The 15,710-nt window shown below is 37.5% G+C and overlaps 1 protein-coding gene across 5 annotated transcripts in view; it reads left to right on the top strand.

The window, feature by feature from the left end:
* Positions 1-15,710, top strand: part of RPRD1A (regulation of nuclear pre-mRNA domain containing 1A) — a 72,685-nt gene that overhangs the window by 35,312 nt on the left and 21,663 nt on the right. The window contains exons 5-8 of one of the 5 annotated variants that reach the window (XM_032603143.1): positions 2,216-2,342; positions 2,452-2,627; positions 3,964-4,079; positions 4,155-4,239. In XM_032603143.1, coding sequence (XP_032459034.1) covers positions 2,216-2,342; positions 2,452-2,627; positions 3,964-4,041 — 381 coding nt within the window. In that variant the 3' untranslated portion in view covers positions 4,042-4,079; positions 4,155-4,239. Of the gene's footprint in view, positions 1-2,215; positions 2,343-2,451; positions 5,789-15,710 lie in introns of those variants that run through there. The other 4 variants (XM_032603141.1, XM_032603142.1, XR_004345447.1 and 1 more) reach the window with 4 other exon arrangements.

Below are 15,710 nucleotides of genomic sequence, written 5' to 3' on the forward strand. Positions count from 1 at the left end.
ATGGAGCTCTTTCCACCATGAAAAGAGCTTGAAATAAAGATACAACCAATTACTGCCTGGAATTGTGAATTTATATCAGTGTTAGTACTTAGGAGGCAGAAAGAATTTGCCTGAGGGTCTCAGCTAGTACCTGAGTCAAGCCCCGGTTGGGGCTTACTGACAGTAATGCTGAAGCCCATATGCTAATAGGAACATAACGTTTGGAACAACCAAACAATAAGGCTTATATTTCTCTGTTTGGTAATAATTCAAGACAAGGAATCACTTTTTGCTAAGAGCCCCGTAATGACTCCATGAACAGTATTTTACCCCAGTTCTAAATATAGGGTCTTACCCTCTCCTGTTCTACCTCATGAAAGAGTAACCTAGGTTGTACTTCCTAGAGTTTCTGAGTAACCACCTGACTCTTCTCCAGTACTTGTTGTATAAAATGCTATCGCATTTTGTTGTTGTTGTTTTTTTTTTGGTACGCGGGCCTCTCACTGTTGTGGCCTCTCCCGTTGCGGAGCACAGGCTCCGGATGCGCAGGCTCAGCGGCCATGCATGGCTCATGGGCCCAGCCGCTCCGCAGCATGTGAGATCTTCCCGGACCGGGGCACGAACCCATATCCCCTGCATCGGCAGGCAGACTCTCAAGCACTGCGCCACCAGGGAAGCCCCACATTTTGTTTTATAATGACCATTTTCAGATTAGTTGTACTGCTTAATTCTCAGTGGTTCAGCTTTATAGTTAACCATTTTATATATGTCATTCTTTATAAGAATGGCTAAAATTTCTCATTATAGAATGTAGTTGAACTCATTTCATTCTCCTCTGTCAGGAAGTCCTAGGCTAGTGTTGTTTCAGACAACTTTGCTTTCTTATCTGGATCCTTGACTGAGCATTGGGAGAATTAGCTCATGTAGGAGTGTGAAGGTATGATGAGAGTAGGTTGTAATTAAAGCATGCGTACATCGTCAAAACTGTAAAGCCAGATTTCTTCTTAGAACTCTGGAAAATTTTAGAACTTTCTAAGACTGATTAAAAGATAAAAATATATAAGTTATTTGGGGCACCATGAGAAACAAGCTTCCTGGTAATTGTCATTGCTCTTAAGCTCACTTTCATTGTAGAGGTGAAATGTAACAAAATTATTTTTTTTAATATTGGGATTTTAAACATGTAGTGGTGAATTAAAAGCACACTTGGGATAGTATATTTCTTATTAGGTTCCATTCATTCTTACTATGTTTGATCATTTGCTATGTGCTAGACCCCAGTGGTAGCATTTTTTATAAGGGAATAACGTAAAGAAAAATCAGTTACTGGCTGTCAGTGTCATCTAAATATATACACAGAATTTGAATATCCTGTATTTTTCATGTATGTGTGTAATTTCCTAGTGTTCTAGAATCTAGGCTTAGAGATGAAAAAAAGAAGGAAAAAAGAAAAAGGGAGGTGGGATGGGAATGGAGACTAGCAAAAAGAAAATTTACTCCATTTTCTTTGGAATAACTTTAGATATATTATGAATTGTTAAATCATCAGCAGAGACTTGCCCTTCCCTCATAATTATAGCTGGTATGAAAACAGTGCAACTAAAATATTCTGATGATAAAATACTGGTTAAGCATTATATAAATATTAGTCACCAGATATATATGGAACTTTGTAATATTTTAATGATCTTAGTAACAAACCATAGGATAGTTTAGGTGCCATGTTTGAACATACATATTCCAAAATTACATTTCTCTTATACTTTAACTACTTTATTGAGAAATGGAATTTGGGGGGCTCTTGTATGTTGTGGTAGATGATGATTTGTATCCCCCATCCCCCAATATCCAATTTAATACAAAAAATTCTTAGGTATAATGATAATACAGTGACTATAGCATATATAAAACTTGTATTCTCCAGGTTGAAATTATAGCCTGCCTTTTACCACTGTATGTATTTGGCTTATAAATGAATCACGTTTTAATAGTCAGATAATTATTTTTACATTATTTGTCTCCACCACTAGAAATATCTATATGCTCCCAATTTATATATTTCCAATACCTAATATAGTGTAGCTTTTTTCTTAATATGAAAGAAATGGACTGTCTCTGAAAGCAGCTTAAACTAATAAATAGCCCATAAGGATTAAGGAATATGAAATAAATTTCAAGTCTTTTATATTTGTTTAAGCTTCACTAATTTTGATTCTAAAGTTGTATAACTTTTTAGACTCTAGATCTCGTTAGAGCATTACAAGATCTAGAAAATGCAGCTTCTGGTGATGCAGCAGTTCATCAAAGGATAGCTTCTTTGCCTGTTGAAGTTCAAGAAGTATCCCTACTAGATAAAATAACAGGTAAGAAAAGAAAATGTGATCTGGAACTTTTTTGGGAGTTGGAGTAAGGAAACCACATATGGCATTGTTTTTGTTGTGTAATAATTTTGTTATTCTGTGCCTTTCTTAGATAAAGAATCTGGAGAAAGACTTTCTAAAATGGTAGAGGATGCTTGTATGTTGCTGGCAGATTACAATGGAAGATTGGCAGCTGAAATAGATGATAGGAAGCAACTCACTCGAATGTTAGCAGATTTTCTTCGTTGTCAAAAGGAAGCCCTTGCAGAGAAAGAGCATAAATTGGAAGTGCGTAACCTTTTCCTTATTTAGTGCTTATTTATTTAATTTATTTTTGGTAGGAATTTTAAAATAGCTTAATATTCCTGAACATTTTGCATTTTTTGGACATAGACCTTTTAAACAATGGCTCAGGTAAGCTACTCCTTGCATTAATTGGTTTCTTTTTATTTGAACCAAATCAATCTGCCTAAGTAAATTTAGAAATTTGGAATTCGCAAAATTGGTTGCATTTTAAAATTATTCACGTGAAATTCCAGTAATAGTATTTCGTCTTCTGAGCTTAAACCTTTATCTTCAAGAACAAAAACAATGGGAAAATAACAGTTGGTATAAAGTCTGATGTCAACTACAGTAAATTATGGTTGGACTTAATTTCTGTCTGACTACATGCAGTCTTTTGGGTATACAGTTATGAAATAAAGACTTTTTGTTATGAGTATCCCCAGTCTCCCTGTTCCTGAACATCATTTTTGTTTGGAAAGGTAGTCTTCAAGTTACTCCTTTATTCCTATCCTTGATTCTGATGCTTAACATATTCCTACCCGACTCTTGGCTCAGACACACCCTTAGGTAGAAAGTTACTATTGCTTCTTTAAATTGAACGATGATTGATACTGTTGATGAGAAGTCTGGACAGGTGGACTTCCACCTGGACAGGTGGAAGTCTGGACACCCCTGGAAGATGCAGGGGTTAAAAAAAGAAACACTCAAATTTCCTTTGAGCAGAGTAGCCATTGTCAGGGGTGGATGAACCAGATTGGTTTTATTTAAAAGAATCTTTCATTTGATTAGTTCTTGTTTAAATTGTTTGCTGCTGTAGCAATTTCTTTTTCAAATAATATGTAGGAGAATTTCTCATATGTCCGGATCCCTTTTTCAAGACAGTTCTCTTTAAATTTGTAGGTATGTTATGATGCTGCCTCTGTTAAGTTGCTGTTATTTATTAGAGTTTAGTTCTTGTTTCAGCAGTCTCTAATTGTGCCAAAGATGATTGCCATCTCTACCTGTGAAAGCAGTTAATTAGTATCAGCAGCAGAGCTCTCCCACCCCAAATTGTAGCACTGTTTAGCATTGCACCTTTTCAGTCTGCCCCTCCTCTGCTCACATATACACACTCATAGTTGTTGGCATTGTACTCTACCTTTAGAGAGGCTGCCCAATTTTACATAGAAAGGAAAAGATAGAATTTTTCAAAATACATTTCATAGTTAACTTGCCAGTTTTTTTTTTTTTTTTTTTGTGGTACGCGGGCCAGCGGCCCTGGCTCACGGGCCCAGCCGCTCCGCGGCACGTGGGATCCTCCCGGCCCGGGGCACGAACCAGTGTCCTCCTGTATTGGCAGGCGGACTCTCAACCACTGCACCACCAGGGAAGCCCCAACTTGCCAGTTTTTGATCTTGTGATGGAACTTCAATCCTAAACATACTGTTACTTGTTTTATTGTTAGCAGAATTAAGGGTAAGTAATGTCATACAATTTTTGTCTTTAGTCTTTGGTATGGTTTCTTTAACTTCTATTGAGCTTCTGTTGCAGGTATTGGACATGGGCGTATCTTCTAACGATGTCATCATCATTAGCATATCCTTCCTGCTAAAAATAAATATCAAAATCCAAAGCCTGAATTGTCTCATGTTTTTGAAAATTGAAGACTGAAGCTTTGTTATTCTGCTGCATACTGCTTTCTCACTTAAACTGGTTATATATCACTTGTTACAAAAATAGCATTTATGTTTGAAACGTGTAGAAAAAAGATCAGATACCATCCCACCTTAACTCCCTCTTTTCCCAGTGCCTTCCAGCCAGAGTTCATGATTGATAATTGTAGGTGGTGAGGCTGATGATAATAATGGCAGTAAAATTTACCATGTGTCAGGTACCAGCTGGATTTCATGATTGATAATTATAGGTGGTGAGGCTGATGATAATAATGGCAGTAAAAGTTACCATGTGTCAGGTACTTTTCTAAGCACTTCACATATATCAACTCATTTAATCCTATGTAGCAGGAAATGTTACTATCCAGATTTTACAAATAAAGGAAACTGAGGTACTGGGAGATTAAATAACTTGCTAAAGGTCACAAAGAGGTAGTGAGTTGTTTAGAACCTAGGGAGTCTGCCTGCAAAATGACAATTTTGCTTTCAGTTTTTGCTTAAATGTACGATTACAGCAACAGCTAAAGCCCTCTCTCCAACTCTGTTTCCTCCCTCCTCGGAGGTAATCACTTTCTCAAAATAAAGTGTTCTAGGAACTTTTTTGTTGTTTTTTAGCATGACTGGATTTTCATATTATAAATAAACCACCTAAATTATGTCAAACGTTTCTTACAAGTAAAAAATACTTAGATTTCTAATAAACTAGGAAGTTATTCCATATAACTCTTTGTAAATTATCATTTATAACTATATGATTCTTGTGTCAGAAGATGTGAAAATGATTTGAGTTATTTAGATACTTTTTTGTACCAAGTAGGTGGTATCCCTTTGAAGTTGAGGCTGAGAGGTCAGGATTTATACTTACCATATCAGCTGTGATAGCATCACATAGTTTTCACTTATCAGGCATCTTTGAACATCAACTGTGATTGACTAGGTATTGACATGTCATTAATTGCTCTTTTAAAAAAAAAGGACATAAATTTAAAGTATCAGCTCAGGAATTGGCTATTTCATATTTATTAAGGAAGCCACTGTTAAAGCATTTGTAATGAATGAAAACATGAAGTGTTTTTAAAATATTTGAAAATTATGAATCATGTTTTAAACTTGTAACTACCTTCAGCTGGTTATTAAAGCAGATAACTTAAAATAGACTAATAAACCTAATTAATAAACCTAAATTATGTTTAAAAATCTATTTCATAGATTGCTATGGGAATCATTCGCATGATAACATCTTTGTTGCTCAATTTTTAATACTTCTTTTCATGATTCAATTGGTATAAGAAAACATGCTTTTATAAAATCCCAATTTAGACTTCCATAGAAAATTGGAAATCAAAGTTTGATGGCTCTTAAAAGGAGAAATAAAATCATAGTTCCAAGTTCTAGAAGTCAGGATGGGAAAGCTGTCAGAAAGGATAGTGTTTATCTTTTGTAGTCTTACATCAGTATATTCAGATTTACCTCATTTAAAAAAAAATGAGGGGGGCTTCCCTGGTGGTGCAGTGGTTGAGAGTCCACCTGCTGATGCAGGGGACACGGGTTCATACCCCGGTCCGGGAGGATCCCACATGCCGCAGAGCGGCTAGGCCTGTGAGCCATGGTCACTGAGCCTGCGCATCCGGAGCCTGTGCTCTGTAGCAGGAGAGGCCACAGCAGTGAGAGGCCCGCGTACCGCAAAAAGAAACCCAAACAAAAAAGAAAAAAAATGAGGGCATAATCATTTTATGAATGTTGTTTGTTTATGTCAGTCCCTTCTCATGGTGTCAGATTGCATCCATTGAGTTGCTTTAAGTTTTGTGCATTATAGGTAGTACCAGAGAGAACATCCTGGTGATGCAGGTTTGTACAGCTGGCTAGTATATCTATCTGTTGGATTGATTCTCAGAAGTAGAATAAAATAGGTGGGTCAAAAAGAATGTCTGTTTAAATGTTGATAATGTACTCAAGCCCTCCAAAAGGTTTTGCCTTTTTAAACTCCTTAAAGTATAAGTGCATCTTTTCCTGTACAACCTCACCCAACACTGAATGTCAGTGATCTTTAAAATTTTTGCATATCTGATAGGTTAAAAAAATTTTTTTTATTCACTCAGATTGGTCATTTAAAAATATTTATTAGCCTTTTTATTTCTGCTGCAAATTTCTTATATCCTTTGGCTACTTTTCTGTTTGGTTCTAAGTTTATGGTTCTAAGGCAAATTAATATTTGTCTTTGCCTTTATAGATTATAGGTTTTTTGGATGTAGTTAAGATCACCTTCTCAATTCATAACTACAAAAATACAAGTTTTCTATAGTTTTTTTCCTAATAATTTTATCCATTAGGATTTTTTTGTTCATGGTATATATGATGTAGGGATATAACTAATTGTCTGAAAATGATAGTAAATGTCCCGTCATTTATTGATTATAAAGGTTAGTCAATACTCTATATTTTACTATATTGTAAAATGCCATTTCTGTCATTTATTTCTATATATACATGTGTATACATGAATGTGGTCAGTTTTCTGTTCTACTGGCTCATTTGTTTTACCCACATTTAGCTGCTTGGTAGATTTTTGTTTTTATTACTTTTTGGTATTTTTCATGTCTGTAATTTTAGCTAATCATGATTATTGTGCATATGAATTATATTTTCTTCCCACTTATTATCATATATATTTGCCTTCATAATTAATATTTTAAATGACATTTTGCTAAGTAGACTTTTTTTTTTTTTTGCGGTACACGGGCCTCTCACTGTTGTGCCCTCTCCCGTTGCGGAGCACAGGCTCCGGACGCGCAGGCTCAGCGGCCATGGCTCACGGGCCCAGCCGCTCCGCGGCATGTGGGATCTTCCCGGACCGGGGCACGAACCCGCGTCCCCTGCATCGGCAGGCAGGCTCCCAACCACTGCGCCACCAGGGAAGCCCAGTAGACATTTCTTTATTGGTCTTTTCAAGAGTGCTTGCTTTTATAAAATTTTATTTTCCAAAATGTTCAATTTCCATTTTTTAAAAATGCTTAAATATCAATTTTGTTTTGCCTGAGACATTTAGTGATTAGAAATGCTTAATGTCATCTCCCAATATAGGGTATAAGAATGTTTGAAATATATAGCACTGAAAATGCAAATTTAAAAGTCTGTTGCTAAAGGTGTTGTTTTCATGTAGCTTTTTTGATGGTTATTGATTTATCAAATTACAAATACCATTCAAGGGGATAGTAGGAAGAATATGGAGAACTGCTTATGGAATCTTTCATCTGTGGTTCAGTTATTTCTTTATATTTTACTTTGTTTTTCCATTGAAATCATATTGATTAAATTTAAAATTAATTTGATAAGATGGAGCTATATGGATTTTTTAAAGGCAATTGTTACTAGTTTCTTAATGATTTCTTAGATAATTTTTCGAGATCGAAATATCATTAAGTCTAAAAACTTTTTATGGTTAATTTATCCATTAGTCAAGAATCATGTAATCTTTTAATTATTTTTATTAATTATGCAAATAAGCTTTTTTCATCATAGGAAAAAAGCTACATACACAGAAGGCTTAGCACCATGTATTGGGTCCATGTATTATTTTGCATATTGTCCTTTTCATGTAATATTTTATGTTCATCTTATCATGTCAGTGTTTACATTTTTAATGTATGGATATATCATAGCTATCTGTTCTTTACGACCAGTTGCTTTCATTGGTTTGAAATTATAAACAGTATTGCAGTGAACATCTTTTTTTTTTGGCCATGCCATGCGGCTTGTGGGATCTTAGTTCCCCGACCGGGGATTGAACCCAGGCCCTCAGCAGTGAAAGCACCAAGTCCTAACCACTGGACCGCCAGGGAATTCCCAGTGAACGTCTCTTTTATTAACCCTTTACTCACTTATTTTTTCTTAAATAAATAAATTTATTTATTTATGGCTGTATTGGGTCTTCATTGCTGAGCGCAGGCTTTCTCTAGTTGTGGCGAGTGGAGGCTTCTTGTCGTGGCTTCTCTTGTTGCGGAGCACGGGCTTTAGGCGCGCAGGCTTCAGTAGTTGTGGCACGTGGGCTCAGTAGTTGTGACTTGTGGGCTCTAGAGCTCAGGCTCAGTAGTTGTGGCGCACGGGCTTAGTTGCTCCGTGGCATGTGGAGTCTTCCCAGGCCAGGGATCGAACCTGTGTCCCTTGCATTGGCAGGCAGATTCTTAACCACTGCATCACCAGGGAAGCCCCCTTTACTCACTTATATCATCTCTTGTGATAAATCCCTAAAGGTGAAATTGCTGATTCATGTTAAAGACTTTCAGTAAGATTATACTAGATCATTGTGTTAAGTGATTCCCAGATAATTGTTATCTGTATAGGTCTTCTCTTCTGAGCCATTCCTTTTCTCTAGAGAAAATGTTTTAAGTTTGCTGGGTAGCTAACATAGGGCATCTGTATTCAGAACAGTGCCTCACCTCTTATCTGTGTGATTTGGATCTCCAAATGCAGATCTTTGGCTTAGTTTCTTATCCCTCATTTTTTGGCTCTATGGGGTGAGTTTTAACAGATTGATGTAAAGATATCTATTTGATCTTCATTGTCAACCTTAAGACTTACCGTTACATTTCAAGGAGGTTGATGCCCCAAAGTCCTGAGACTTTCAAAATTACTCAGGATGAATTACATTATTTTTGGTCATTTTCCCTGTTTCATTTTTTTCCATCTTTCAAAAATTTCAGAACATTTGTGTACTGTGGTTCCCTCTTCTCTGTCTTTGTGGGTTTCTGCCCTTATAAATTGTTTTATTATTTTAGTGACTTTTGGGGAGGAGTGGAGATAAACATGAGTTCACTTTGTTATATAAATGGAAGATCTTTTGTGTCTAATTAAATAGAACTAATAATATGTTTCATAACTCCTGCCAAATTACTCTTGTCTGTTGCCTGGTTAACAACTGATATTCCTATTCCCTCTCTTAACTGTCTACATCACTGCAGCCAGATTGATCTTTTAAGAAAACAGGTCTCATCATTCCCCTATGTAAAACTCTTCAATGCTTCCCATTACAATTTTGGATATTATTTTAAACTCCATATAAGTCCTATGAGATCACTAGTCTTGAGTCTCCATTTAACCGCATCTTGTAACCATCTCAAAGGCATCCATTTTGCTCTTTAAGCAGATGAAGCAAGTTCTCACACCAGAGCTTTTGCTTTGCTGATTGCTAACAAGGTGGCTGGAGTGCTCTCTCCTAATCTTTACTAAGCTGGTTCCTTTTTTCATTCAGGTTTAAGTTCCTCTGTCACCTGTTTAGAGCCCTTCTGTATCCATTTCATTTGATTCCACCTACTCTTCTCCTGTATTACATTGCTGATTCATGCCAATACATTGTTCCCTACCACTGTATTACATTGTCATTTTTGTTTTTCTAATTTTTTCTTCATGGAACTTACCACTGTTTGAAATTTAAAACTTTGTATACTTAGTTATCATTTGTACCTGCCTGGAATGTGAGCACCGTGAGAAGAAGAACTTTGTTTTTTCATGTTTATTGCTATATCCTGAGTGCTTGGAGCAGTCCTTTTCTCCTGGTAGGCAGTCAGGTGTTTTTGTTGAGTGAGTAAATGATAGTTGGCCATCGAATGATGAATGAATGAATGAAAGCTAGTACAAATTTAGTTTGCAAGTAGTATGTAATGTTTATATTTTAAATTGGTGATTTCTTTTGTAGATAGATTACAAAAGAATGATGCTTTGATAAAATGATTAAAGATACTTGAGGTTTTTGAAGAAAGTCGTATCCAGCACAAAATAGGTTAACTAATTTTTGTGTGTGTGTGTGTGGTACGCGGGCCTCTCACTGTTGTGGCCTCTTCCGTTGCTGAGCACAGGCTCTGGACGCGCAGGCTCTGTGGCCATGGCTCACGGACCCAGCCGCTCCGCGGCATGTGGGATCTTCCCAGACCGGGGCACGAACCCGTGTCCCCTGCATCGGCAGGCGGACTCTCAACCACTGCACCACCAGGGAAGCCCGGTTAACTAATTTTAAGTCATATTACTATAGCCCAGTACTTTAAAAAAAAGTGGTTGTGTGTTCAAGGACTGTGAATTCTAGAACTGCAGCTGAGCATTTTGAACAAAAGAATGAATGACCATTTTGAAATTTTAAAATTATTTTACCAGTTTGCCCTTTTTTTCCTTTAGTAGAATAACACATTAACAACGTGTTAGAAAACATGAATGACAAATGAACAGTAGTACTCATGAGTCCATAAGTGCAGAATTTGTAAGCGTCACGGTTCTACCTGGTGGAAGAACTGGAGCTACAAATGAAATCAGTCCTTAATCCTGTGTTTGTTCATTACGCTCTAATTGCTCTCTGCTTGTTAACTCCTTCGTGGAATAGAACTCATAATAGTAATATCCTTCAAGAGAGGCATTGCTCTCTCAGCTTGCTGTAGCAGCTGAGAATTACTAGGAATGAGATGAGATTGATAAGTAGGTTGGAACCAAATTGTGAAGGGCAGTGAATGGCTGGCCGAGCAGATGGTTATAATAGTCCAGAGGACAGAGAGGACTGGTAGTAGTAGTGTTTGGAGACCTGCTTATAGTTGCTAAGTGGATTAGAATGGCGAGAGATTTACAATAGGGAGACCAAGATATGACTTGATTGGAAAATTTTATATTGTGGGTAATGAAGGCCTGAACCATAGTTGATGATAGCAGTGAGAAAATAAAGGAATGGGCAGGTATGGGGAACAATTAAATCACCATAATGTGTTAACTGGGTCTGAGAAGTAGGAGGAATCAGTGATGAATGAGATATTGAAAATGATGGGACGCATAATTCTGGCACTGACTAAGAGGATATTGAACTAGGGAACTAGTTTCGGGGAGGGGGGAAGGATGGTTTTGGTTTTAAGTAGGTCAATAAATTTTAGTTCTTTAAAAAAAATTGTAGAAGTATGTGCTCCTCATGGTTTAGAAACCATTGGTAAGCACAGAGGCCCCCTAAAGTCTCATTACCCCTTAAATAACCCTTGACAAGATTTGGAAGATGGAATCAGTTATTACGTTAGCATCTAATGACATTTTTACACATTGTCCTTTTTACACATTTACTGTAAACGTTTTCCCATGATTACAGATATTCTCATTTTAATAGCTAGATCATATTCTGCTTTAAAGAAGTATTTCTTTAGCCAGCTACCTGTTTAGCATTTGTATTTTCCAGTTTCTTGCCATTGAAAAACATTGTTTTGAATCACCTTTTAGCTAAAAATCTTTGCTTATCTGTGATAATTTTCTCAAATTCCTAGTAGGGGAAAACAAGAAAAAGTAATAAGCGATGCGATTTTCATGCTCAAGTCAGGTAGTTTAAGAAAATGAAATGAACGTCCTCTGCAATGGCAAGGGAAGGTGGAAGTGGGGACTCTTACACTGTGGATATAAATTCGTATATCACCCATTCTATGTGAAGGACAGTTGGCAATAAGTACCAGAGCCCTTATTTTACACAATGATTTTTTTCTGCTTTCGGCCTTCTACCAGATCATTTTACATTGCATAGTACTCTAAAAGTAGTTAGTGGGACAAATTCTGGGAGCACTTAAAGTGATGGTATAGTTTTATTTTCTTTTACATTAAAAATTGTAGTTAAGATAGACATACAATTGATCATATTAACCATTTTTAAAAGTGTACAGTTCAGTTGTGTTAAGTATATTCATATTCTTGTGTAACCAGTCTCCAGAACTCTTTTCATCTTGCAAAACTGAAACTATACCCATTAATCAACTCCCCATTCCCTACTGCCCCGGCTACCTGTCTCTATGAATTTGTCTATGCTAGGTATCTAATAAATGTGGAATCATACAGTATTTGTCCTTTTGTAACTGGCTTATTTCACTTAGCATTATGTTCTCTAGGTTCATCCATGTCATACCATGTGCCAGAATTTTATTTTTTAAGGCTGAATAATATTTCATAATATGTATAATACCACATTTTGTTTTCCCAATTATCCATCAGTGGACACTTGAGTAGCTTCCACCTTTTGGCTATTGTGAATAATGCTGCTGTGAACATGGGTTCATAGCAGATATCTCTTTGAGTCCTTGCTTCACATCTTTTGGGTGTATACCCAAAAGGGATTGTTGGATCATATGGTAATTCTGTTTTCCATTTTTCTGGGAAAATGTTATTACCATACTATACTATCTATAATGACAACTATTTTAGATTCCCACCAGCAATGCACAGGGTTCCAATTTCTCCACATCCTTGCCAACACTTGTTTCTGTTTTTGTTGGTCAGTAGCCATCCTAATGGATGTGAGGTGGTATCTCACTGTGGTTTTGCTTTGCATTTTCCTAATAGTGATATTGAGCATCTTTTCATATACTTGTTGGCCATTTGTTTAGCGCCTTTGGAGAAATCCTTTGTCCATTTTTTAAATGAGTGTTTTGTTTTTTCATTGAAAAATGATGGTTATAGTCTTAGATTGATATTTGTTACTCGAAATAGTTTGGAGATCATCTAACCTACCCAGTGCTGGAAATTATTTTAGCACACTTCCTGAAAGATAGATTAATCTTCTTCCCAAAAGATAGATTAATCTATCTGCTTGAATGTTTCTGATGTGAAGGGAGCATACGGTTTTGAGAGTAGTCTTCTCCATTTTCTGGACAGTTGCTAGAAATTTATTATATACTTTTATTTATGAAATTTCACAAAAGTATTTGTTCACCTATGTGTGTGTGTGTGTGTCTACATTCACATTTATTCGTTGGGGAAAACGTGGAATATACCAGAAATCCAGAATGGTAGATAAAAACCACAACCTAATATTGAAATTGCATAATTTGAAATAGTAGCCCTCTTTTAGTTTCTCCCTCTCTTCTCTTTCTTCCTTACCGACCAGTTTTATTTATAGAATCCTAGATCCTTTTAGTGGTCTGTAGAGAATCATATTATTCTTATTTTTAGATTTTATTACATTATTCATATATTATTTGTCATTAAAAAATTTACTTGAGGGCCTCCCTGGTGGCGCAGTGGTTGAGGGTCCGCCTGCCGATACAGAGGACACTGGTTCGTGCCCCGGTCCGGGAAGATCCCACATGCCACGGAGCGGCTAGGCCCGTGAGCCATGGCCGCTGAGCCTGCACGTCTGAAGCCTGTGCTCCGCAACGGGAGAGGCCACAACAGTGAGAGGCCTGCGTACCACACACACACACACACACACACAATTTACTTGAAAAGCTCTTCCAGTCAACTATGTCAAAATAAAGGACAGAGATGTGGAAGTCATGAAGAATAACAAAATAGTGCAAGTCCTAGCGTGTCTGAGAGTGCCTTTCCTTTCTGCTCACCTGTGAATGTCTGCTTGGCTGAATATAGAATTCTTGGGTCACTCTTTTTCTTTTGGCCTAGTTACTGTATTTTTTCCTTTCTCATACACATTTAACAGTTTGACTATCATATGTCTAGGATATTGGCCTTTCATTAATTTGGCTTGACATTGATATGCCCTTTTATCGGAAAAATGCATGTTGCCTTTTATTTTTGTTAATTTTTTATAGTTCCTCTTTAAATTCCTATTACATATATATTGAATCTTTTGAATCTTTATTCCACATTGCTAATCTTTATTCCACATTGCTTATCTGTTTTCATCATTTTTTCTCCTTTCTGTTATTTTCCTTCAGTTTTTCCCATGAGTTTTTGTTGATGTTGCTGTTGTTTTTGTTGTAGTTGTCCTTCCTCGCAGCATGCTTGTCTAATGGTGGGAGTGGAGAGTTTTGTCAGTTTTTTATCAGTCTCTATTGAAAAAAAGAGATTTATACAGCTTTTACTTGGCCAGTTCACAGATTCTGCGACTCTGAGGCAAGTGCATAGGAAATCAGAATCAGAGGAGGTGTTAGGGCCAGAGTTTTGTGAGTTTGCCCAGTCAGCCCAGACCTCACTGGAGCTTTGCCTCTCTTTTGCCAGCCCACCAGCCACACCATACAGTACTCCTTTAGTCATTGTAGGGCTTGGACCCCCTCCGTGCTGCTGGGAGTCCCCACGGGCGCAGGTTGCTTTGTTAAAGTGACACATACGAGAGTCTGCAGTATAAATATCTGTAACGACTGTGAAATAGTCCTGCCTCCAGAGCTTGGTGAAGTCTACAGGAGTGTTTGGACCTATTCAATGTAAATGTAAAATACTGCTTAATTTGCTACTGTCTACTTTTTATAAACCTCAATATATGTTTCTTTGTAGGTTAGCTGCTTATATTTTTTATTGCTAGCAATGAGTGCTTAAAGCATTTTCTCTCCTTTTATTTTTGTAGCAAAATTCATTTTTTATTTGAATTTATTTATTTTAAAATTTATTTATTTATTTTTGGCTGCGTTGGGTCTTCGTTGCCACGCACAGGATTTCTCTGGTTGCAGTGAGTGGGGGCTACTCTTCGTTGTGGTGTGCGGGCTTCTCATTGCGGTAGCTTCTCTTGTTGCGGAGCATGGACTCTAGGTGCGCGGGCTTCAGTACTTGTGGCTCGCGGGCTCTAGAGTGCAGGCTCAGTAGTGGCTCACTGAGCCACCAGTGGCTCACTGGCTTAGTTGCTCCACGGCATGTGGGAGTGTCCCAGACCAGGGCTGGAACCTGTGTCCCCTGCATTGGCAGGTGGATTCTTAACCACTGCACCACCAGGGGAGTCCCTGTTTATTTTTTTATACAGCAGCTTCTTATTAGTTATCTATTTTATACATATTAGTGTATATATGTCAATCCCAATCTCCCAATTCATCCCACCACCACTGGCCCCTCACTTTTCCCCTTTGGTGTCCATACGTTCTCTACATCTGTGTCTCTATTTCTGCCCTGCAAACCAGTTCATCTGTACCATTTTTCTAGATTCCACATATATGTGTTAATATACGATATTTGTTTTTCTCTTTCTGACTGACTTTACTCATATGACAGTCTCTAGGTCCATCCACGTCTCTACAAATGACCCAATTTCATTCCTTTTTATGGCTGAGTAATACTCCGTTGTATATATGTACCACATCTTCTTTATCCATACGTCTGTTGATGGGCATTTAAGTTGCTTTCATGACCTTGCTATTGTAAATAGTGCTGCAGTGAACATTGGGGTGCATGTGTCTTTTTGAATTATGGTTTTCTCTGGGTATATGCCCAGTAGTGAGGTTGCTGGGTCGTATGGTAATTTTATTTTTAGTGTTTTTTTTTTTTTTTTTTTTTTTTTTTTTTTTTTTTTTGCGGTACGCGGGCCTCTCACTGTTGTGGCCTCTCCCGTTGCAGAGCACAGGCTCTGGACGCACAGGCTCAGTTGCCATGGCTCACGGGCTTAGCCGCTCCGCGGCATGTGGGATCTTCCCGGACTGGGGCACGAACCCGTGTCCCCTGCATCGGCAGGCGGACTCTCAACCACTGCGCCACCAGGGAAGCCCTATTTTTAGTT

The sequence above is a fragment of the Phocoena sinus genome, chromosome 14, assembly GCF_008692025.1.
Source record: "Phocoena sinus isolate mPhoSin1 chromosome 14, mPhoSin1.pri, whole genome shotgun sequence".
Lineage (NCBI taxonomy): Eukaryota > Metazoa > Chordata > Mammalia > Artiodactyla > Phocoenidae > Phocoena > Phocoena sinus.